The sequence below is a fragment of the Atractosteus spatula genome, chromosome 6 (genome assembly GCF_055471065.1).
Source record: "Atractosteus spatula isolate fAtrSpa1 chromosome 6, fAtrSpa1.hap1, whole genome shotgun sequence".
Lineage (NCBI taxonomy): Eukaryota > Metazoa > Chordata > Actinopteri > Semionotiformes > Lepisosteidae > Atractosteus > Atractosteus spatula.
The window spans coordinates 47,092,549-47,115,999 of NC_142711.1; the positions used below are offsets into that span (position 1 = coordinate 47,092,549).

A 23,451-nucleotide genomic window follows, 5' to 3' on the forward strand; every position below is an offset into this window, starting at 1 on the left:
ATTGAGAATGAAGACATTCTAGTGCCTTTTTACTTGTGACTTAAACACCGATTTAAACTTTGATCTGCTGCATTTTGTAATGTAAAATGGAATTGAATGGTAAAACAACATGATGGGAAGCGGAGACAGAATCAGTACTGAAATGTAAACAAGATGGATATTTAATTCCCTACCACATTATTGGTACTATTTTTCATGTATAGTTACTACTTTAAAATCAGGGTTTTGCGTTTGTGGATTTTGACTGTACTTGATGTTAAGTGTGGTTTATTAATATTAGAAAAGTGGAAAGGATAGATTTGTGTTAGACCAGGGCGGCTTTTCATTTTAGCTGCATTCAGGAAAAGGGGCTTTCGGGCTCCCCCAAATATCTCAAGGTGGTGCTGGTTCTGAGAGTTGACTAATATATTGAACTGTATGAAAAAATACATTACACTGGGTTTGTATGGAAATGGTCATTAGTTAAAACTTTAGATTTAAACATAAAACTCAGCAGTTGTTTTCAAAATTCGAATAATACTGAATTGTGATAAAATGCCTTGTTTATAAAAGACTGTAGAAAGGTACTAAGTGACATTACTTTGGTTCTTGTTTTCATTGCAACAGTTTTGGTGATAAAGTTTTGTAGTCTTTAAGATCTTCAAGTTGTTACCAAACATAGTCAGATCTTTAAGTTAAGTTATCTTTCATCTTCTGTTCATCTATGATCAGAAAGCTGCTTCAAGGGAATTGGCAACCCAGAGTCTACTAAGAACGTTCAGGGTACAAGGCAGGACTGAATCAAGTCCCAGACTGTCAGGCACGCATGAGCAGTTTAGAATCACCAGTTAACCTAGAAAGAACCGAAGAAGAATGTGCTTTAGCTGTTCAGTTTGGTTAAAGAAGAAAATTCCATACTGTTTTATAGAGATATATTTTTCTTTTTAATTTGCATTGTAATATATGTGAAAGCATGAAACTAAAGATTTCTAAACTTTTTAACAATGTTTTAGTTTAAATGGCTGACCCTGTGCTCTTATCTTTTGAAAGTATCTTTTGCTATAAATCAGAAGCTGGCTAGTAACATTTTCCTGTTTTTACCATATTTTTTGTATAGTAATGAGAGGCTAGTCAAGTTAACCAAACTGACAGGGCTTATACTGGCTTCACTTACCTTTTGAAAAGAAATGAACTGCTTTATAATCTGAATATAGGGTGTCACAAACTCACCTGGAAAGGTTTTCTTTAAAGCATGTGTTGCAACCAGTCTAGAAATTGCTCGTTCAGATCTAAGCTGTCTGAGCTTCCACGCCAATCTATGGTTTGTAATGAATTTAGCTGATTGGTGGAAATTCCATGACCAGCGCACATAAAATGACAAAAATAACTTTTGAAAGTTACAACCGTCAAGCTTTGTTTTAGAGAAATAAGATGAGGTTGTCTTCTTGTGTTCTGAGACATGGACATGCAGAGTAACTTGGATGAAGTATGCAAATTCTCCAGGGCCACTGTAACTGTTAATATAAAATAGTAACAATCCATTACCTTTGTACCTGTGATCTGCATCTTTTTTTCTTAAACAAAACCTGTAATAACATAAGCAACAATGTGAATTTTATAGTGGGTGGTATTATATTTGGACATTACACAAATAAGCTGGACTGTAAATGGGAAACAGGTGATATCTGCAGACTGGAACTGTAGTGATGTTTGTAAAATTACAGGCCAGCACCTTTGTTGAAGAACGTACAGCTGTCGGAGTCCAAAGCAAGGGAGCTGTACCTGCAAGTCATCCAGCACATGAGGAGGATGTACCAGGAGGCCAGACTTGTCCATGCTGACCTGAGTGAATTCAACATGCTGTAAGTCTCTTTGTTTCATCCCTCTTCCTTTTCAGGCATCTGTTCACCATTTAAAGACAAGTTCCTGGATCTGTGTCTCAGCTTCCTGTACTAGCACTTACAGAATTTCCTAGTACTACTGTAGTTTTTCTCTTCTCTCTCTGCTTTTTTGCCTAATTTACAAGATTGTATCTACTTAGAAATTGTATTTCCAGCAGTGCATTCATGTTTGTTTACTCTAAGCCAAAGGAAAAACTGTCTCTCTGTGCTGAAATGGTCGCATGGAGCTGAGGGATAGTGGAAATCTTCTCCAGCTACGTCTCAGACACACCTTTCTGATATATAATGTATAATTCTGAGAAAGGACCAGATTAGGCTGACAATGAATCATCCAAGAAGGTTAACGAATTAATGAGTTTAATCAAAACCTTCTGTTTCATCTTATTTAATCCTTTTTTAAAAAAAATTCTGCACAGTCAAAACACACAAACTCTTTTTGAAATGTTTGGCTATGTAGAAATCCTGCAAACATGGATAGTAAGGAATTGGTTTTATACAATATTAGTTACCCAGAGAGATGCATAAAAGTGAAGAGGTGAAGGGAAGGAGAGGCAGTTGCATTTTGTACATAGCAAGAGGCATACTGTAGGAAAATGTAGTTTGTGGTAAAGGTCTGAAAGGGAAAAACATGCCTTTAAGTGATGAACAACACTATTGATGTTTGATCTGTACATGAGAACACAGATTTTTATTTACCTTTGTACGTGTTGTCACAAGGGCACTAGTCCATTGAAGCTTTACATCTTTCTGCACTAGATGGGAAAGGACTTTCTCTCTTGTGATGATGTACTTCAAACCATGAATTTTTTTCATGACTGAAGAACGTATAGGAAAAGTTTGATCTGTACATAAGAACACAGATTTTTATTTACCTTTGTACGTGTTGTCACAAGGACACTAGTCCATTGAAGCTTTACATCTTTCTGCACTAGATGGGAAAGGACTTTCTCTCTTGTGATGATGTACTTCAAACCATGAATTTTCCTCATGACTGAAGAATGTACAGGAAAAGTTGGTGTCTTGTATTTTTAAGGTACCATAACGGAGATGCTTACATTATCGACGTGTCTCAGTCTGTGGAACACGATCACCCGCATGCCTTGGAGTTCCTTCGGAAGGACTGCACCAATATTAATGGTGGGGAAGGCTTTTTTTTTTCACACGCCACACCTTTGCTGTTGCAACTTGTTAATCAGTTTTACCTTCCCACTACTGCCATACATTTCTGCAGCATGAGAAAAAACATAGTCCTCTCCACGCACACCTCCTGTTAGAAAGCAGACCTTCATCACTGGCTTCTAATTCTTGAGCAGGTCCAAGGGACAAGCAGGAGATTTAAGTGCAGGATGGGGCCTTCCATCTGTGCTTGAACTAGAACCTACCTTGACTCTCAAGCCACCATAATCAGCTTCAGCTTGTGCATCTGTTGAATGTGAAAGAGGAACACAGTCTTCAAGCTGCCTTCGTAGCTCCTTGCTATGTGCATATCTGTATGTAGTGATATGGCCTTATTTTGTATTTCATTAAATTTCCGTATGTGCATGATTGCTACTTAATTTAACTTTCACATATGTGTGTTTGTCTGATTACCCAGTAAGTAATAACAGACTTAAACCTGCTGAGGTTTGAAATCCAGAAAGTATAGCATCTCAGAGCAGCTTGTGGAAGTCTAAGCTTCATTATCATATTTATCAAAGTGTTTCCACAGCTGGCCTGAGTGTCAGCCTGCCTGGGCACTGGGCGTGTTACATGGCCATCTGTGGTCTGTTACTGTAGTTCCTAGTCTTTATTGTATGGGAATAGTAGCATATCCCCTGCGAGCTTACCATTCATCTTGTGGTTTCCTTTCTAGTATAAATAGCATGCACACATTTCATAAAATCAGCAGTTCTTTCTTGAGTTGGCGTTCCCCTTTTTATCATAATGACCACATAGGCCCAGAATTAGGTTTTTTAACAAACTGCTTTTAAAAAAGTATGTTTCTCTTCAGTTCAGCAGGTTTAATAGTCTTTTTTTAATGTGTTTTTTTTCAAATAGCTAAATGTTTGTTTGGTTGGTAGCTAATTGTCGGGTTGTAAATAAGTAACAAACCATTAAATATTTGCTTAGATGTAGTGTGCTGTCCATAGATTTTTATTTTCTTGTGACTAACATTGTTACCCACTATTTCTTCTTCTCTACCAGACTTTTTCCTGAAACGTGGTGTTGCCGTGATGACTGTACGAGAACTCTTTGAGTTTGTCACGGACCCTTCCATCACCAGCGACAACATCGATGATTATTTGGAAAAAGTGAGAGCACAGTTTTTCTTTCAAATTTTTAAATATGGCCAACATTTTAACACATTCTTTTGTTCATTAGTATTTCTAAAACACGTTTTACAAAACATAAAACCGTATTCCAGTTAGTCAACAGTTTTGGAAAGTCGGTGTTTTACAAATATGTAGCATTTATGTAACTCAAAATATTGGAACACAATTTTTAGTTTCTGTTGCTATAATCTGTATGTCATATAACTGAGGGTCAGTTTTACTCTTGATCATCCTCAGTACAATTTATACAATAGGCAGACAGCCATGTGTAAAACCTCTAACAGAACAAACCAATATAATTAAATGCTGACCAGTGTTTGTAGCAGGTCATTGGTATAAATTTGCCCTAATTTTGATGATACTAAGAATAATCTTAATTGCCGTTAAAGAACAGAGGTGACAAATGAAGTGGCTGTTGAATACAGTATAGTTTATATAATAAACAATGTCTGATACCTGGAAAGTGTGTATGCTAGTTTCTTGTGGCAGAATCTGTGGTCTCATTGAATGAAATGACTCTAAGGAAACTGCACACAGTATTTTGACCCCCTTCCCACAATGTCCTGGTACAACCCTTTCTTTCTCTTGCTGTGTATAAAGTGTGTGATCTGCTTTTTCCGTGCAACTGAGTGGTTATTCAAGAGAATCACACATTTGTACTTACAACCAGAGGTGAAGAGAACAGTAGAAATGTAAGGTAGAGGTGGGGGTGTTCAAATGCTTTGTGCCACTTCCCAGGAGTGCTGCCACCTGTGGGAAAACTCAGGCACTGCCAAAAGCAACACAAATCCAGGCATTTTATATTTCTACATTTTTAATTTAATTTAATTTAAGCTTTATTGTCCCCTAGGGGAAATTTGTTTTATGGCACAGTCAAACACAACACAATAACAAATAAACATCAAAAGGGAAGAGAATACAGTAGTGTAACAGGAGTAAAGAAACAAGGCAGTTACTTTGCATTGTTTAAGAGTATAACTGCAGTGGGAATGAAAGATTTCCTGAGTCTGTTGGTTTTACACCTGGGGGCACAGAGGCGTCTCCCAGATTGGAGAAGTGTGAATTAAAAAAAAATAATTTCAAAATTTGATCAAGTAAACAAGTTTCTTAATTGCTTACAGTTAATATTAGAAAAATGAGTTGTTGCTGTATATATTTAAAGATTTATGATATAGGTCTTTGTAACCATGTAACTTTGCTTCTCCTTCAGACTCATAAATTCACTCCACAGGTTTCTTGATGACAGGATAATTGTCTTCATTTAAAAAAATAGTGGTAAATTTTCTGGTGTGTACAGTAGGCAAATTACTTCATTATCTCAGATTGAACCGAGCTGTGTGTGACTTTTTACAGTTTCAGATTTGTTGCACAGACATAGAGCACCGTAACTTTAAAATAAACTGATGTCTTTGTCACATTTTAGACTTTTTTTTTCAACTAAACTGTTATTTAGAGTAGAGTGCTTGTTTTTCATTCTTTATTTTTACCAACCCAGAATCGGAGTCACTTTATTTGCCAAGGACGTTATATGTACAAGGAATTTAATCTGGTACCTTCATGCAAAAAAAAACAAAGACGATTTAATAATACATGTATACACTTGACACAAAGAACATGCACAGTTCCACAATTACTGTATATACACACTGCATCCTGATTCATGCGTTCTTCTTAAGCAGAGTAACAGCCCTGGGGAAGGCGCAGTTCAGATCAGATGCTGAACAATTTCAGTTCTGATTGACCGGTAGTGTCTCCCAGAGGTTAAGTTCGGAAACAGATGGTTTTACATTTTCCACTTGTTGCACATGCAGCATCTCTGCTGTATGTACTCCTGAGAACGGGGTTATAAACTTAGGCTTGTGAAAAATCTGTTGAATGAGAACAGAAAGGTTGGCTGAGATAGAACCTTTGGTTGTTGCGTATAATATATTTTTCATCTCCGTGTGTGATTTGATTTGTCTGCCTTGTGATATTTCAGGCGATGGAGATAGCTTCTGAAAGAACATCGGAGGAAAGATCCAACCAGGACAGAGTTGATGAAGAGGTTACCATTCCATTTTGGGATTTTCTTTTGTGCATAGAGTGGACTCTTTGTTTTGTGAGCCACAGGAAATAACGTTGTATGGTATGGTAATTTTTAGATGGCTTTGAAGACAGAAGATTTTTGCTGTGAAGTGGGGAATGCCACAAATAATGACAAATCCCAGATCTCAATGTGTGATCTGTGGATTGTTTGGCTCAACCACCGATCAAGATGAAGGCCATTCAAGAGCACTATTTATGCAGTTTTTAATAGTCTCAAAGTAATGGGCAGTGGTTCTTGAAAAATTTATAATGTGAATTCTCGTAGAACTGGTACTTTTCCTCGGGAGCAAAGTAACTACGAGATCCTTCAGGAAATCTGTTTTATATTAGTAAAGTTGCTAACCCTAGACCAGAATATCACCACAAATATCATAAAAACACAAGCTATTAAAAGAAGCATCTGTCTTCATGCACTTCAAAATTCACGTAATTAAGATTAAGTCTGAACAACAGGACTTGTGCCTCTAAAAAATATATATAACAGCAAGCAATTGTGTACATTTATTTCATATTCCCTGTTGACTTGTGGTGCAGTCCAGATCTGAATCACAAAATTGTGGTGCATTCATTCTGTACTTCTATAGTTCACATCAGGATGTTTTGTTACAATGTAGCTATTCTATAGCACTTCTATAGATATGAATGCTGTAGATATGCATACAGCAAATGCATTTTCTGTCGAACACAGCGTCTTTTTTTCTCTTTTATTGTAACACTGCAGGTTTTTAAAAAAGCCTACATTCCTCGAACACTCAATGACGTCAGCAACTATGAGAGAGATGTGGATAACATGCTGAAGATGAAGGAAGAGGACATCTCTCTCAATGTCCAGAATGATAATGTGAGTCTTTGGAGAGGACAGTCAAGAATTTGTGTGAGGTTTATGTGTGTTTTAATTGGACACGTCACAATTTCATTGCCCCAAATCTCTTGCCTTATTTCAGTCACGGTACTGTTCCAAATTATTGGTAAGTCCACCAGTGTTATCCCTGCATAACTTGTTGTCACAGTGATCTAAAAGTGCTACTGTTAATATCTCTAGTTATAGTGGTTGAGGTCTGTCTCCTTTCCAACTAAATAGCAACTGTGTTGGTGGGAGGACATCTCTGGGTGGTGACTGTGTTGCTGCTGAGCTGAAATTGATGGAAGAAGCTGAACATTAGTTTTGTTGACCAGAATTCTGCTTTACACTGCAGCATTTTAGCTTGACAAATGGCAGGTGGAGAGGGTTGGAAGAGCTCTTTTTTATAGTTTAGATGTTTCTGTACCACTCTATACTTGCCCCAAAGTATCCTTCAGATTGTTCTTCTTTTATAATGTGTAATTTGTCATATTTTGGTATAAGAACCTATTGAAAAAATTGAGCAGTCGCCATATTCATCTATGAAGCCACACAAGTAAAGAAAGTCATGAAAGTCAATACAATATCGTATATAATACATGAAGTAGTATCGTACATTCTTTAGATAAACATGATCAAAGTGAAATTTCACACAGTAATGGTGTTTTCAACTTTAAATAGGATGAATGATAGTGCTCTGTGCTGTGTTATTGATTCTTTCTTAAACCTTTAGTTCTTGTGACTACTTTTTTTCTGGATGTAATTGGTTCAGTGACACTACTGATGTATTTTCTTTCAGATCTTATATCAGACAGTGACAGGATTGAAGAAGGATTTATCTGGAGTACAGAAGGTAACGTGAATCTTTGTGCCCGATTCATCTTTCTTTAAACATGTGAAAGATTACAAATGAGAGGAGGCCTTTGGTTCATTGGTCGGCTAGTAGCCAATTGATGTGAGGATCTCGTCCATTTGTTTTTGAAAGAAGCAATTTTATCGGCCTCAGCAACAAGGCTGTGCAGTTAGTTCCAGACTCCCATATCCCTGTGTGTAAAAAGTGCCTGCTGTTCTGCTTGTTGAGATTTAAATGCATTTCCACTCACTTGTGTACTGTGATTGATGTTTTACTTTTGCTTCTGACAAATCCCATTGAGTTGACTTTGAATTTTTGGATCAGGTCCTCTTGTAGCCTTCTCGCGTTGATTCTAAAATGATTCCTTCAGCCTGTCAGAATAGGATATTCCTCCAAGCCCCAGAATAAGCCACGTGGCTCTTCTCTGACTTATGCGAAATATATATGGACTGGACTACACTAAATATATTTTTTTGTGTTGTAGTAACCACAATTATACACACTATTCTGAATGAGGTCCTGCTAATGCATTGTAAAATTTAAGAAAACCTGAGAAAAAATGTGGAAAGGACATTTTCACTTCTTCTTACTGTCCTTGCGACTTCCAAGTTGTGATTGCCCTAAGATGTGTCTCCCCTGTTCCTCCAGGTCCCTGCTCTCTTGGAAAGCACAGAACCCCAGCAGAGTAGCTCTGACTCTGAGGATGATGGAAGTGAAGATTCTGGATCTGAGGAAGAGAGTCATCCTATAGATCCCGAGCAGCAGCCTCCTTTAGACAAGAAGGTGTGTTTCAAACATGAGAGAAATATGATAGCTTTTCTTTGCTTGGCTTTAGTTGAACTTTATCATAGCTCTGTATGGTACAGTTATCTTTGGAGGGGTAAAATCCTAGAATTTTTTTAGAATTTCTCGTATCTCCCTTTGTAGTGACAGTTCGATGAAACTGGTCACACTAATCAGGCTCTTTTAGGTTTACCGTCTAGCATAAGTGGAAGGACTATTCTTATGAAGGAGTTTTAATGAAAGTGCCAAATTAATATTTTTAGAAGTGATTTTTTTTTTTTGTGAACATCAAAATCTTTTCACATGGTCCATAAAGATTTTATAGAGAAAAATGCCCAGTTCTCTTTGGAGCCTGAGTTAAACATTTAGAGGTTCTATCTAAAGAGGTTGGGTGGATAGTCCACTTATCAATATTTGAACAAAATGCAGAAACTCATACGTATTCATCTATTTTAAGTAATAAATATATGCGATTGGAGTAAAACTATATTTCATGTGTTTAGAATTTAAACCTTTTGGGCTAGAAGACCACGTTTCAGGGAACCTCTCATCACACAAATTCCCAATTTAAACATAAAACGTCACAGTTATTATCAATAATACTACCGTTAATGAAAGGCAGATCTCCAGCTCACCAGGTCCATCACAGGCCTAATTGGAGCAGATCCATTGTGTTGAATTGGTTAAGCTACTCCCCAGAGTTCCAGGTTGACAGCACATCTCTTGAGTGATTATTGATTCATTCATGGTACTAGTATTCAAGGTACTCTGCAGCTGTTTTGTTATTTATTTAAGTTGACAGCTGTGCTGTGATCAGCATTTGATGGCTGTATTCTGAAATTGTGGATTGGAATATTGCTACTGCAAGTGAATGATGTTTGAATGCGTAAAACAGAGAAGGTTTCATATATAGTAAGTGAATTTACATAAAGTGTCATGAGGTGGCAAAGAAAAAGCAACACTTGCTAGAGATTACCTGAAGATAATGATGAAGAATGAACAAATCTTTTCTCCGTTAGGCACACTATTCAGTTATACAACTTCGTGAAACCCCAGCGTCTAGGGCAGTGGTTCTGGTGACCCACACACCAGTTAGACAATCAAACCCTGCATTGCCTTACTGTCAGAAGATTAATTTGAACTGTTTGTTGCCAGCTCTTGGAGCCTTTAACTGCAACCATTGTATTGTAAGTGAAATAAAATCCCAAACTTGTAACCAGAAACAAAATACAAATATTTCAATGAAGCAATTTCTTATATCACTGAAGGCTTCAGTTATCTAATTCAGGTGTGTGAGTCACTAGGACCAGGACAGGAAACACTAGTCTAGGGGATCCCATTAATCAGGTCATCACTGATATCGCCACCTTATCATCACAATGATTACACCAGAATCAGAAAGAATTGTCTAAAAAATATCCATTTGATTTTTTGTCAGCCTTTTTTAAAGTAGTACACTGAATTTAAAAGTTGAGATGACCTTGGTTTTCTCATAGTCTAGTGTAATATTGCCATTCGAAAAAGCACCTGTTTTTCCTTTTAAGCATTTGAATTTTTAACTGCTAAGGAGGCCCAGAGTGTGAACTGAAGCAAAAGCAGACAGCAGCCTCAGGAGAGATTCTAGCTGAATTTTTCTAGGATTAAGACTCAGATGAACTGGTCTTAAAATCATCTTGAGCCCGACAGGGAGCCAGTGTAAACAGACAGGTCTGGAGCAGAGCGCCGAGGAATAAACTGCAATCTGCTCTTGCGCCGTCTACATCGGAACTGTAGAGCTCTGAAGAGGTATTCTCCATTTGCTCAATTTCCCATTTCCATTTTTAGGAAAGGAAGAAAATGGTGAAGGACGCTCAGAGACAGAAGAGGAAGAACAAGGTCCCAAAGCATGTAAAGAAACGGAAAGAGAAGGTGGCCAAAATGAAGAAGGGGAGATAGAAGGATCAACACGATACAGCTGGGTGCTGGTGCAATGGATTAGCATTCAGGTGACAGAGGGGGAATCATTTCACCTTACATTCCAAGACAACTGTTTGTTTTTCCTCCTTCTCCATTTATAGCATTAGAAAGTTGCTATTATGGATCTAAATACACAGGTATTTATACAGCCCTTTGATGTGCTTGGTTTTTTTACTCTCTCTGTCACAGAAGGATACCGTGTGCAATGCGGTACTTTCCCAAATCCTGAGACATGAGAACCTAAAAGATAATGAGATCTTAAAGAGTGTGCCGTCTTTTCAGAAGACAGTTTGAAGTGTTGTTCGGGAATCGTGTGGCTGCTCACTAGGGCCTGCCTTGGGCCTATGGGGATGTTTTATCCTTTGCAGGATCCATTGTTCTTCAAGGAGAAATTGAGCATTTAATCAATACACATCCTGCTGCATCTGAACGCTTTGTCAGCAGTACTTCCCAAATAATCCAAGTGATAGAGTGTAAGCAAAACAGGGCCTTTTTCTCATGTGCTATCAAACAGCTTAAAAAAACAGATACTGGGATCTTTTCACTATGTTCTTTTGTAGTTTTTTATTTGATTTTTTTTTCCAACTTAGAAAATTAATGGTTTAGAGTTTGCCCACAAGGCATTATGGGAACACTTTGTTTGCTACATATACTTCAAATTAAATACCAGTTCATTCAGTTCCTTTCATATTTAACAATGAACCACTTTTCATCTCCATTCCCGAGCGTATTATGCCTCACTTTGGGGTAAAAAGCGTCATGGTTTAATAACTTTATAGTCTTGAAAGTTGCAGTAACTTGATATAATCCGCTTCTCCGATTTCTGGCCCTGTTATCACTATTAAAATGAGTTAGTTGTGAATTCCTTTTGTAGTTATTCAAGAGTTGCCCTAAATCATCACATGCTGCCTGCTTCATGCATCATAATGATGTGAAAAAAGCAGCTGTATATCACAAAAGCTGCTAATATGTTCTGACCCCTTCATTTTTAAACCCATACCTGGTTATTTTGGGATGTAAGTGACATTTGTTGCTTCTAAATTTGGACCTTAATTACTCCAAACTGGTATTTCTTGGCAGAGATGTCCTGGTTGTAAAACATTATTGCGTGGTTTAGAGAAATCATGGACAGCATTTTTTTCTGATACATTTTGTTATTGCTTAAAATAAAAAAGCATATTTAAATGAATTCCAGGTACAGCCTGAAGTGGCCCCAGCAGTAGGAACTGATGAAGTTGTAAGGCTGTTATGTTCTACTATTCAATATAAGAGTTCAGAAACATTAAAATATGTGTTTAAAAAATAATATCTCAATGATAGATTTGAAAAATTATTTAATGTTTCATTATCTTCAGAATTTGTCATCATTAATTTTGGAATACCTTTTTGAAACCTAAATACCCCTTTCAAAGTACAATACAGCTTTAATCTAACATTATCAAATAGAGACATTATATGAACTCTTTCATTAACTACTCTCTCCTAACTCATCAATTATGATGTTTCTGAATAAAGTAATCTTATTCTGAATTATTAATAAACCTCATTTTGAATTGTTAATAAATCTCATTCTGAAATGGTACGAATCTCAGTTAATGTTCTAAGTTATCATGAGGACCCCCCCCAATTAAGAAAATAATTAAAAAATGATGTACTGTCATTTTCTGAATCAATGTCCAGCTTGTGTTTCACTATACCTGGGTTAGTAGAGGACCAATCCAGGGCATTTTACAATACAATAGGTAAGTGATAAGTGATGTCTGTGTGGAGTTGTAGGTTTTCCCCAATTCATGTAGTTTTCTGCCAGGAGCTCTGGTTTTCTCTCACATCTGAAAGACATACTGGTAGGTAAGTGACTTCTGGGAACATTGGCCCTGGTGTGTCTCTGTGTCACGGACTGGCATCCTGTCCATGGGGTACCCTCCCTTCAATCCGATGCTGAAATAGTGAGTTATAAAATGCAACCAGCCAGCCCGAGAGTCAAGAACATACTGCAGTATGTGATCGAGAGCCAAGAGATCTAAACAGCAATAGCACTGAACCCAAGTGCAAATGTTCACAGAATTGATTTCGTTACAGGCTACATTTGGGGCCATTAGCATAAGAAAATAGTCATTTAAATTTTGTACAATTTAATGTTCTAAAACAAACTGTAAAAAAAAAACAAGATTTGCTTTTGCACATGTATTTGAAGATGTTTTAATCATTTGCTTATTCATAAGTTTTTCCAAACTTTTTAATATTTGAAATCTAAATACAGTAATCAAAATTATTTGGACAGACATCTTATGTATGGATGGTTATACATGATCTATAAATAATCATGCATCTACATGGTCTCTGTTTTAAACAATGTAGTGTTTTATATGCTGTTAAACAGGGCAGGCAACCACAATCCTTTATATTTGTTTTAAGTCTGTCTGCTTACATCTTAAACCAGACTAGCTCTGTAAAGTGGTAGCAAGTGCCACTGTTATTTGAAAAAACTACAGCCTTATCTATAATAGTTTTTCTTCAGTTTGAAAAGTTATGAGTATGTCAAGGGTAATAAGGATTCATTAAATGACATACAATTATGCAGAAATTCCATTATTCTACTTAAGATTCCTTCTAAGATTAGAAAGGATTTCTGCTGCCTCATTAAACAGCATTGTCAATCAGGTCAGTCCAGTTTATTGATAGTATATATTAAATAAAACAGGAATCAGGCTTTTGTTTTTCCAACTTTATTTAAAATATGTAAAATGTCTTCTTCGCCATAACATTGGGTGCAATAATTTCTACCAGTTGTTGAGCCCATACACTTCTTTCCAGGGTAAAGGTAAATGTTCAATCTATGTATTGTACAAACCAAGAACTAGGCATGACAGTTAAATTTACTTTGTTCCATTCCTCATGGAAGAGCAATAAGTATGCCTTGTTGCTTTTGAAATCCCACAAATCTTTACTTCCAAATTGCATGTCGCAAGATTGCCTTGTCTGGTCATCACTAAAAATGTAAAATACGCAGCTGGCATTTCAGAATAATGTTTCATTCATTCCAAATGCATGTTCAGAAAGATCCGACCAAGAAATGAGAAATTCAGAAATTTCCTCACACAGTGGATAGTCGTTTATTAAACATGAACTATGACAACTTATCCAAGGATCAAAATTTAAACAACACATTGCAATGGGGGCATGCATGCTAGCCATAATGTCAAGGCACAAGTGACCTACAGTACTTGTCAGTCACAGCTGTATGCCAGAGGCAACAAGCAGCAGGTCAGGAGTATGAAGCTTATGCTGAATACATATGAAACATTTGCAGTTAACAACAAGGTCACCAGCTCCTTCTATTGGAGAGCAAGTTAAGGCTACCAGTGTTTTTATTTTCTTTCCAGTTGAAGTTACGGGTGTATTTTTTTTAAAACAATTTTGTTTCACAGTGCCATTTAAAGTAAGGCGACTCCCGCCTTGTGGTGGGACCTGAAATAATAATGAGGGGAAATTGTTCCTCACACCCTTGGGATCCCAAAACACATAGGATCTGATTTCTGAAAGTTAAATGCTGTACAGAGCGCGTGACTTGAGGTGAATATATGGCAGAGAAAACAAAAGTGAATTAGGAATGTCTGAGCACAACTGAAATATCTAGGTAACAAGTAAAGGTTTATTTTCGCTCCACAGCCAAAACGTTTTTCTTCTCTTTTCTGCATGGAATAAACCTTTACGTGTTCCTTTGCAGCTAATGCATGCTGATACAGACACCTACTTGAACTACTAATGTATAAAAGAGGCATAGCTGAAAATCATAAAAACCTAGATAGGACATACTGTATAAGGATGTATACCAAAGGTCACTGATGTACATTCAAGTTATTTACTTCCTTGACTTGTTTCTTTTCCCATGCAAGATGTCACTGATAAAGAATATACAAACTGCACATTAAGATGATTACCTTAAATACAGTTAATTCACCCTAACAATCAAAATTAAAATAACAAAGTTGCTAACTCTCATCTGACTAAACGCACTGACACAGGCCTAAGCACAGGACTTCCCTGTTCAAGCTGGGGTTAAATCAAATCTTTAGCCCATGTCCCAGTCATAAATTTAAACACCCAGGTTTTGATGTGGGATCTCCTTTGAACAGATACTGGGTGTGTAGTTTTAGATTGCTGGGTGAGTCAAAATGTATTTCAAAAATGCTTTTAGTCTGTCAGCAGAACACTTCAACTACATTCTACCAGACACATTTTAGGGCTGATATCCATGTATAAAAATGCATTTTACTTTTTCGTTGCTTGCCACATATTTTTTTTTTAACTGAGTGCATCTCACAGTACAAAGAGATTTCTGTTGTTCCACGAATATGTGAGTGAATGGTTTTACCTTTTAGCATTTCTGTGCATACATAAACTTCTTTCTAGGTCAGGAATATCCAGTCCTAGTCCTGGGTGAGTCCAGAGTGTCTGCAGGCTTTGCAGAACATTTTAAAGGAGCTGAGACAAGCTGCTAAATACATCCAGTTAAGTCAAGTTAAATCAGTAATTAGTTAATGCTCTGTCAGCATTTTGAGGTTTAGTTTAAAAATGTTTGCTTGCAAATTGATTATTTCCCAGACACCATGTGGGGCCGGTATTTAAGAAGTAGGATTCTCAAGTGTGACCCCTGCCACTGTTAAACTGATAAAATGATCAAACAAGGCAAAAACAAATATCTTGAAATTAGACATTTGACAGCTGTATGAGTGCCCATGTAATCTGTGCTATGATTAAAGGATCAGAGCATCTTAACCTACTCAATAAGGGTGACTTCTCTTCAAAGTGCATACGAAAACCCTAACACATGAGGAAAAATCCGTAAGGATTAAATTAAACTTCTCTCACAACAGCAAACCCTGCGCATCATAATTATTCATCAATAGCTGTGCCAGGTATAGTAAAACAGTCATTTACATTCTTACATATAAAAATATAGTACCTCCACCAGTATTACATTTAAAAGAAGCGATCCAGTTCTTCATACCTCTCACAGCTGAGCTATATTATCTCCTGGCTTCCCTAGAAAATCATTCTCATGACTGTGTGGAAAAGACAACAACAACAACAACAAAAATTCAATGTCTTCTGTTGCACAGAACATTGCCCCAGGGTTTCCCTACCAGAATGTTACTGTGTGAAAGTAAGAAAAGCATTACAAGTTGTTTCTCCACACTCTACCACCACCCGCGATGATTTTCTTTTCATTAGCAATCGGCACAATGTAATTCTATCAAAACAGTGATCATTTGTGTCGTTTCTGTAATTGTACCAAAGGTCATCCTTATTTCTGGCATGTTTGAATGGGAGGCTACATTTGTGTTTGCAGCACAGTACAGCAATCTGAGAGTAAAAAAAAAACATTTAAATATCCAAATAATGCAGCACCAATACCACTGCAATGTAAAGCGATGATTGATCTTGATGACTTTAGGACATGACTATATTTCATTATAGCAACTATGAGAATAATCTCTCGCGCTGAAATGGTTTATTTTTGGACTGCACTTTGATTCTGCATTGCTGTTCAAAACTAATGAACCATATGTAACAGTAGAGTGTGAAGACCCCCTAGCCATGTTTCACTTGTTGCATTACAGTCGAAATTTCAAATATGAATGTGTTAAAGGACTTGTTAAAATCACACAGAACGCAGATGGCACTGCCATAATACACAGAAATTTGGACTAGCTGTAAGCACTGTAGCACCTCCTTGTCTCACAAAGTGTCATACATCGTTGTGTCTTGCCGATGTTATCTTTGCATTAGAAATTCACTCTTCCACTCTTTAATAAGGAGGGCACATTGTGCCCCTCAGCTAATATCTCAGAAAGTTAAAATTCACATTTCAGAACAAGATGGAAACCCCTTTAAAAACACAGTATCAAAATGAGATGGAATCTGCTGGAAATGTTCTATAAGTAAAAGAAAAATCTGTATGGGCTGCTGATACAATATATTCACAAGAATATGGATTTACCCCAAAACAATCTTGGGTTGGAAAAGCTATTTTCTATTGCCAATTTTCTATGCATAAGACACTGCAATTAATAACAATCCATTATCAAATGCAACAATTGCAAATTCTATATTTTTTAAAGCAAAACAATACCAGTGATTATGTTCCTACGTTGAAAGAACCCCCTTGTAGTATTTAAAGATAGTTAATTTGAAGTGAAGAAAAGTGAACATTTGGAGACACAAAAGGTTTGTAAATGATGTACTGTAATATGCTATAAATTTGAATGTTTCAGGGACTGATGCATGTAACTGCTCTGCTATGTTTCTTGGCACTGTGTGTAGTCACATAACCAACAGCTACTGAAATAACGCAGGCCAGAGCAGAAATAACCCCTCTACAGTCTACCCTTCTACATTGTGAAGTAATATGTCAAAACCGATGTAAATATTTCCATAGTGTAGGCCATTTCATTCAATTGAACCCTTAAATCAGTTAATGATTTGAGTAATGAGACTTCCGTAATTAATGTTGTCTCTAAACATTGATGTGAACCAATTTACACTGATTTGAATGTATGTCTGCAACTTGCTAGCAGTGTCCCCTCCAAACCAACAACTGAGAAGAATACTGTGACCCTTTTTGTACTGTGAGCTTGTGTGAATGAAATAAAAACCAACTTATATTTGCCTGGAACTTACTTTTTTTGCATGTTTCCTTTCTGCGCATTTTCTGTCTAGCGTGCCACACATTTAAATAAAATTAAATGGCAATTTTGAACAAGATATTGCTTGGGCATTGTGTGGCATATTCTGTGAGTCTGTAGCCAAGTGTAAATTGCTCACCCCCTTCCTCCGGCAGCTACTTGCAGTTATCCAGTTGTCAAGGTGTAAGGACAACTGTAGCCATTTGTGTGTTCTCAAGAGTGTCCTGTAAAAGTAAGATGTCTACTATTTCTGGTGACGTTAAACTGCAATACCACTGGTGCAAAGCTGAATTAATATGTAGCAACAACGACATTTCACACAGGCACTGAGACTGAATCATTTTTGTTTCAGGGTCTTTACAAAACCTTTGTGTCCGATAATGAGGAATTAGATGAAGCAGTGCGTTAAGAGATAACAAAGACCAGCTAGGTGTACAGTATAGTACTGAGTAGTCATAATATTCATTACGGTCATCCCTCTTTTGAGAGGTTAGCAGTAATTCGCATTAAAAATGGTACAAGTACAGAAGGAGCCATATGCCTTTAGTTGAATGTCTCAATGTAGTTGGCGGGAAGCATCCCTGATTTGCCAGTCCTCTGGACAGTGCCATACATCCAGCCTTCGTCAATGGGCTGCACGTTGATGATGACGTCTCCATCCCTGAAGGACACTTCGTCGTGGTCCTGTGCCGCATAGTCGTAGATCGCTCTGTAGACTCGCTGCTGAAAAACAAAAACCAAGTTTTTGTGAGGATTTTAAGATGCTATATGCCACATATTCTTCCAGGTCTTAAGATGCAACATATGACTTTGGGGGGGGGGGGGAAACGGTTACAAAACGTTCCGCTCAAGATGTGACTCTACACTTCTCCTTTCTATACTAGTCACTGGTAATGAAGTAGGGTCTTGACGTCGACATTTAATACCCACAGATTCACTTATTCGTGGTTTAACATGGCTGATGGGGTCTTGAATGATAAAAGAGCAGAGTAGGATGAAACTTCTTAGGCTTTCAAATTAATAACAGACTAGGATATTGAGGCGAAACTAGTACCCACTACCCAGAATCTGCATCGCAGCGTGTTTATATTGTGACAAGCGCTCCTGGTTCTGTGTCAGCAGTGACAGGCTAGAGACCACTTTACGGGCTCACTGACAGTTTCACTGCCCTTCTCGTTACAGTGTGGCATGATAATCATGGAGGCAGGGAGAGAAAGTGAAACTTGGACACAGAGGCAGGGTTCAAATGTATTTGATCTGATTACTATTAGTTTGTGATTACTGTTGTTGCTTTTAGGTGATCACTGTTATTTAAATTAAATTAAAGTCAATGCATTAGTCCTTTAATTATCATATAAGAGAGGGTCACTTATGTCTTTCAACCACAGACACTATCTACTGTGGTACATCATGCAACTGTATAGGGATGGACTTGGCTAGATGCAAATTTGGCAATTGGTGACAGTTCTCTGCACCAAACCCTCGTTAATGTCGAGACGCTACTGTAGTAAGTTTGGAGACTGAGAACGTCTGTTTAGGAATCACTGCATTGTTGCTCGGAGAGAATGAACACCACAGACAAGCTCCTCTAACCTGCCTGCTCATTATTTATCTTTTAAACAAGGTATACAGTGACTTTCAGGAGGGTTATTGGAGGGTTGCTGACTGGAAGAGAGGCACATCCCTCCATATTACTGTAAATCTGTGGGTGAAGCTGCAGTTTTGCCAACAGCTAACCCTAGTGTCAGTCTGCCAACTGCATATTCCCTTTGAGAATCCTGGTACAACCAGTACAAGACTGAAATCTTGAATTTAGTAACTTCGCTCTGTTTTTGTTTAGTTTTGTTGTTTTTTGGGGGCTAAATTCCTTTTTCAGGGAGGGAGAATTGAGGGCTTCCTGTATAACTACACTTTTAAATCAACATAAAATAAACTTATATTCAAGCCTCAGCCAGCAAAGTGAGCCTTTAGAGTATAAATATTAGATATACAGAACAGCACGTTAATCACATTATATTGTTCAGTAGATGGAAAACTGCAGTGATTTGAAAAATTCTCCTTGTTTTTTCTTTCCAACAATAATTTTTCAGTTACCTTCCCAGGCATAATTTGTGAACGATGGCTCATTTAATGGTCTCTTTTAGAGCTTTTAAATGGAAAAAAAACGCAATAATTGGGAATTGATTTTGAAGAGCCTCGCCACTTGCTCAGCCCAGGAGACAACACATCACAATTTAAATTCCAGTGCTCAAAGGAATCCTTTCTTCGCAGTAATTACTCACCATGGGGGCAGAGTGAGGAGGGAACTGCATTGATTTCATGGAGGACACGCTGGTCTGGTGCATGTATTTGTACCCTTGAGAGTGCCCTCCAGGGTGGTAAGCTCCAGGCAGAACCGGGGCTACGAAGCACAAGTACACACACAAAATACAAAAACAAAAAGATGGAACACATGGACTGAATTCAGATCACTCGGGATGAGAAAAGACCAACTTAGCCAGGAGACAGCCTGTATTTCATAATAGGGAACAAATACAAATATTCAGCACACACACGGTCCTTACTGTATACATTTGGGACTCTGCAAACAACAGCCTCATAAAAAAAACAGCACTGACGAGCAATAGACAGCACTTTCATGTTCAATGTGCCAACTGTTTGTGATTATTAGGGCTTGCCTATGCAGATAAACACTTACATGTATAGCTGTGTGAAGGTTGTCATTGTTCACAGCAAATGTATTCTCCTTTGTAACAAACAGCTCAATGTGTAGGCGAACTAACTTTCCAGTTACCTTTGTACTATGGATTTCTGTCCTTATTTATAAGGTATGGAGTCTGACAGGTAAAGTGCTTCATAAGGACTATTTCCCTTTTCCTCTCCTGGAAGGGTCTAATGTTTGGTCTTAAAATACAAAACTGAAACTCTGTCACAGCATGGATTAAGTTACCGGTGTTGAACACACCCAACTTGATCCAGTGATCTGCATTCACTTTACAAAACTCAAGAAATGTCTGAGAGGACAACTGAATTTCGAATTGCCATTTTTTTCTCCAAGTTTCAACACCACCATAGGTTAAAAGCATTCACTACAACCCCTCATATCAACATAGGAGAAAGGTAGACTACATTAAGTGTCTTCTGAGACCTGCCATCTTCCCACACTGCAAGTCTACAGCACACACTGCAGGCAAAAAAATAATAATTAAAGTGGATTAATGCAATACTCATCACTGCTTATACAACAGGGCCACAGGTGCCTAGCCAGCTGCAATGAGAGGATTAAACTTGAAATACCACTCAGCAGAGCTAATCATGTTCAGTGAAACTAATACATCATCGTTGCTATGCATTTCAGGGGAAATGATGATTAGTTTGTCAAAGCTGCTACTCTGACATTTTTAAAGAAATGGCTACCAACAACCAAATGATTTAGTTGGGGTTGAAGGACCAGCTCTAGTTTGTAACCTTTCTTATGTTAAATTCTTTGTAAACCTTCGCTGAAACCAGTTGCAGTACTATAGATGACTATTTTTAGCAAATGTCCTTAATACATCTATTTTACTTACATCACTGGTTGCAGTATCTACCGTTTTAAACATGATTTATGTTTTAAATATGTTTTATAAAAAAACAACAGCACAAAAGGATATTTAAACTATGTAACTGAAATCAAATTGGTATTTGTGATTTTGTCCTAGTTTATCATTTTAAAGCACTACTCATTATGAATTAATTAATTGGCTGATTGATACGAGAGTTAAAACTGTGGCAAAAACTGTTCTGCTTTTAACAGTAAGAGTTAAGACAGGATTGAAAAAGCTGGAGTGGACAGGGAAGTTGCTCACGTCTGAGCATTCTTTCACCAATGGAAATGTAAAAAATTCAATTTGATAGGAAAGTACAGATGACAGATTTAACAAACCCAATATTACTGCTGCAGTTTTTATATAGTTTGGCTTGCCCCTCAGGCACTGGTTGAATTTTTTGTAATCCACTTTTTGCTTTGTTTTCTCTTCTTTCCTTTAAATCCACTTTTGAAAACAAAACTGACGAACACAATCTGCAATTTGTGTGAATTCAGACAACACCTGTACAAACCTAAACCATGCAATGAGTTCATCTACAGTATGAGTTGTGTGAAACACAGCTGTTATAGGGTTGTTTGTTAACACTGCAGCTTTCCTCTCTATGACAGGCTCCAGGACTAAAATGTCCAAATTTACGCAGAAGTAGAAAGATACCAAAATAAAAAAAGATAGCATAGTAAAAGAACATGCCACCTGTGGGAAAACATTTGATGAAAATATCTAAAAATCAATTACTGTGATTCGCAAACCCCTCCTCCATTGCCATCCCCCCAAATACAACACAAAATGAAATCCCAAAACTCAACAAAATATTTCTGCTTAGAAAACAGTGGTGAAAAAGTGTTATTACACATTCTCGTGGCTGTGATTAGAACAAAAGGTTTAAGACCCTGAAATGTGTAAAGTGTTTACCAGAGTCAAAAGGGTTAAAAGGAGTGTGGAACCCATGCTTCTTAAATGTCCTGTTCTTCACAGCTGCATCTCCAGAGAAAAAGGTTATGGTCAGTTTTAACTTCCGACTGTGAAGAGTTGTTTTACCTGTCGCTACAGTAGGGCCCACCAACATGGCATCATACCACAATTCCAGGATGCTTCACACAGTAGATTTAGAAACGAATAGTCAAATTTCAGCAATGGAAATTGAGTGCAAGCCTCCCTTATGTACAGATTTCATTCCTCAACCGAGAACCGAGAGGTCATTTTAATATAATTCAAAATTTCCCAGATTCTCCGCATCTGAAAATACTGGCTGCTTATTAAACTGGCATCATGTTTTCTAATCAAATTAATGAATGAGGCAGACTGGTGTGTGGAAGCCAGGTGAACCAGTGATGCATTTTTTTGTCAGAGTAGTAACATTACAGAAGTCAAACAGGCAGGTTTCAGGAATTAACACTTTGTACATGGTTCATTCTAAAACTACAGCCATGCAATTAAACACGTCAGATCTCTGGTGAAGCCATGCTGGGTCCCCTGAGCTATAGTGAGGTTAGGAACACCACGGTGCACAGATCACAGTGCTGTCTGTACCTCTGTCCTCAGACGCCCTTGCTGTGCTAGTGCTGTAACCCGAAAAACTCAGGAGCTTTTCTGACAGCTCAGATCTGTCGTCCTCCACTGTGCTGACAGACTGAGAGCGCTGCCTATTAATGCGGTTTGCTTTCTCTATAGCCATAAAAGAGAAAAGGCATGGAAGGAAAGCAAAAAATAAGAACAGAGGAACTGCAGGGAATGTAGGTATTATAAAAAAAATGTGAGGGTAGTGCAATCCTGCAACAGAAATCTAAAAACAGATATCAGGTTGAAGGCATTTGCTGGGCTGTTTTCTCCAGGTAAAACAAAATTAAGTGTACACTTCCTTATTCTGAGGGTGAAAATAAGAACTAAGACTGTTCCCTGGAAGCAGTGTTTGTTCAAAATGTAGTAGTTTTTATTTTAACTTGACAACATAACGTTAGTGTCGCCTGCTAAAAAAAATGGCTTTTTCAGAACTGGAGTACTGTAAATCTTTTCTGCAAGTTTTCTGCAAGTTTTTACATGAAAAGAAACAGCTGAAACTCTTTTTTTTATCATAGGCACAAGAGGAGGAAAAGAAGAAGAAAACAAGTGCCAACATGAAAATCAAAAGGAGGAAGCAGTGGTGAGTAATACCAGAGAGTTTATGCAGACTTTTTGACTGGATATTGTCTTCCACAGGGTCAAAGTCAAAGATGGAGCCCGGGTCAGTGCGCCAGACTTTCAGGTCTTCCACAGAAAAAGAAAAAGCGTGATGAGAAGGGAAGGACTGTACAGTATGTATGAATGCCAGCTCATGCACACAACTACACAGACCCTGTTGGTCTCTTCTGCTGTATTTCTTCCTATTTCCTTTCAAGAGAGCTCATATTTCAAAATACTACTGCGGCAGTTTCATTTTGTGGTGCATATGTAACTGTGGCACTGTAATGGAACATTCTGGAAAA

The 23,451-nt window shown here is 37.6% G+C and overlaps 2 protein-coding genes across 9 annotated transcripts in view; one reads left to right on the top strand and one right to left on the bottom strand.

Annotated features, from left to right (window-relative positions):
* riok1 (RIO kinase 1 (yeast)) overlaps positions 1-12,292 on the top strand; it is a 29,511-nt gene extending 17,219 nt beyond the window's left edge. The window contains exons 10-17 of the mRNA XM_088918323.1: positions 1,704-1,841; positions 2,914-3,017; positions 4,065-4,171; positions 6,171-6,236; positions 6,999-7,118; positions 7,918-7,971; positions 8,620-8,754; positions 10,579-12,292. Coding sequence (XP_088774449.1) covers positions 1,704-1,841; positions 2,914-3,017; positions 4,065-4,171; positions 6,171-6,236; positions 6,999-7,118; positions 7,918-7,971; positions 8,620-8,754; positions 10,579-10,689 — 835 coding nt within the window. The 3' untranslated portion in view covers positions 10,690-12,292. The remainder of the gene's footprint in view (positions 1-1,703; positions 1,842-2,913; positions 3,018-4,064; positions 4,172-6,170; positions 6,237-6,998; positions 7,119-7,917; positions 7,972-8,619; positions 8,755-10,578) is intronic.
* Positions 12,293-13,420: 1,128 nt separating this feature from the next.
* The window catches only part of nebl (nebulette), a 118,890-nt gene continuing 108,859 nt past the window's right edge, over positions 13,421-23,451 (bottom strand). For 3 of the 8 annotated variants that reach the window (XM_088918315.1, XM_088918319.1, XM_088918314.1), the window contains 4 exons: positions 23,141-23,233; positions 22,520-22,654; positions 19,682-19,800; positions 13,421-18,122 (listed from right to left, as the gene is read on the bottom strand). In XM_088918315.1, coding sequence (XP_088774441.1) covers positions 17,943-18,122; positions 19,682-19,800; positions 22,520-22,654; positions 23,141-23,233 — 527 coding nt within the window. In that variant the 3' untranslated portion in view covers positions 13,421-17,942. The remainder of the gene's footprint in view (positions 18,123-19,681; positions 19,801-22,519; positions 22,655-23,140; positions 23,234-23,451) is intronic. The other 5 variants (XM_088918322.1, XM_088918318.1, XM_088918320.1 and 2 more) reach the window with 3 other exon arrangements.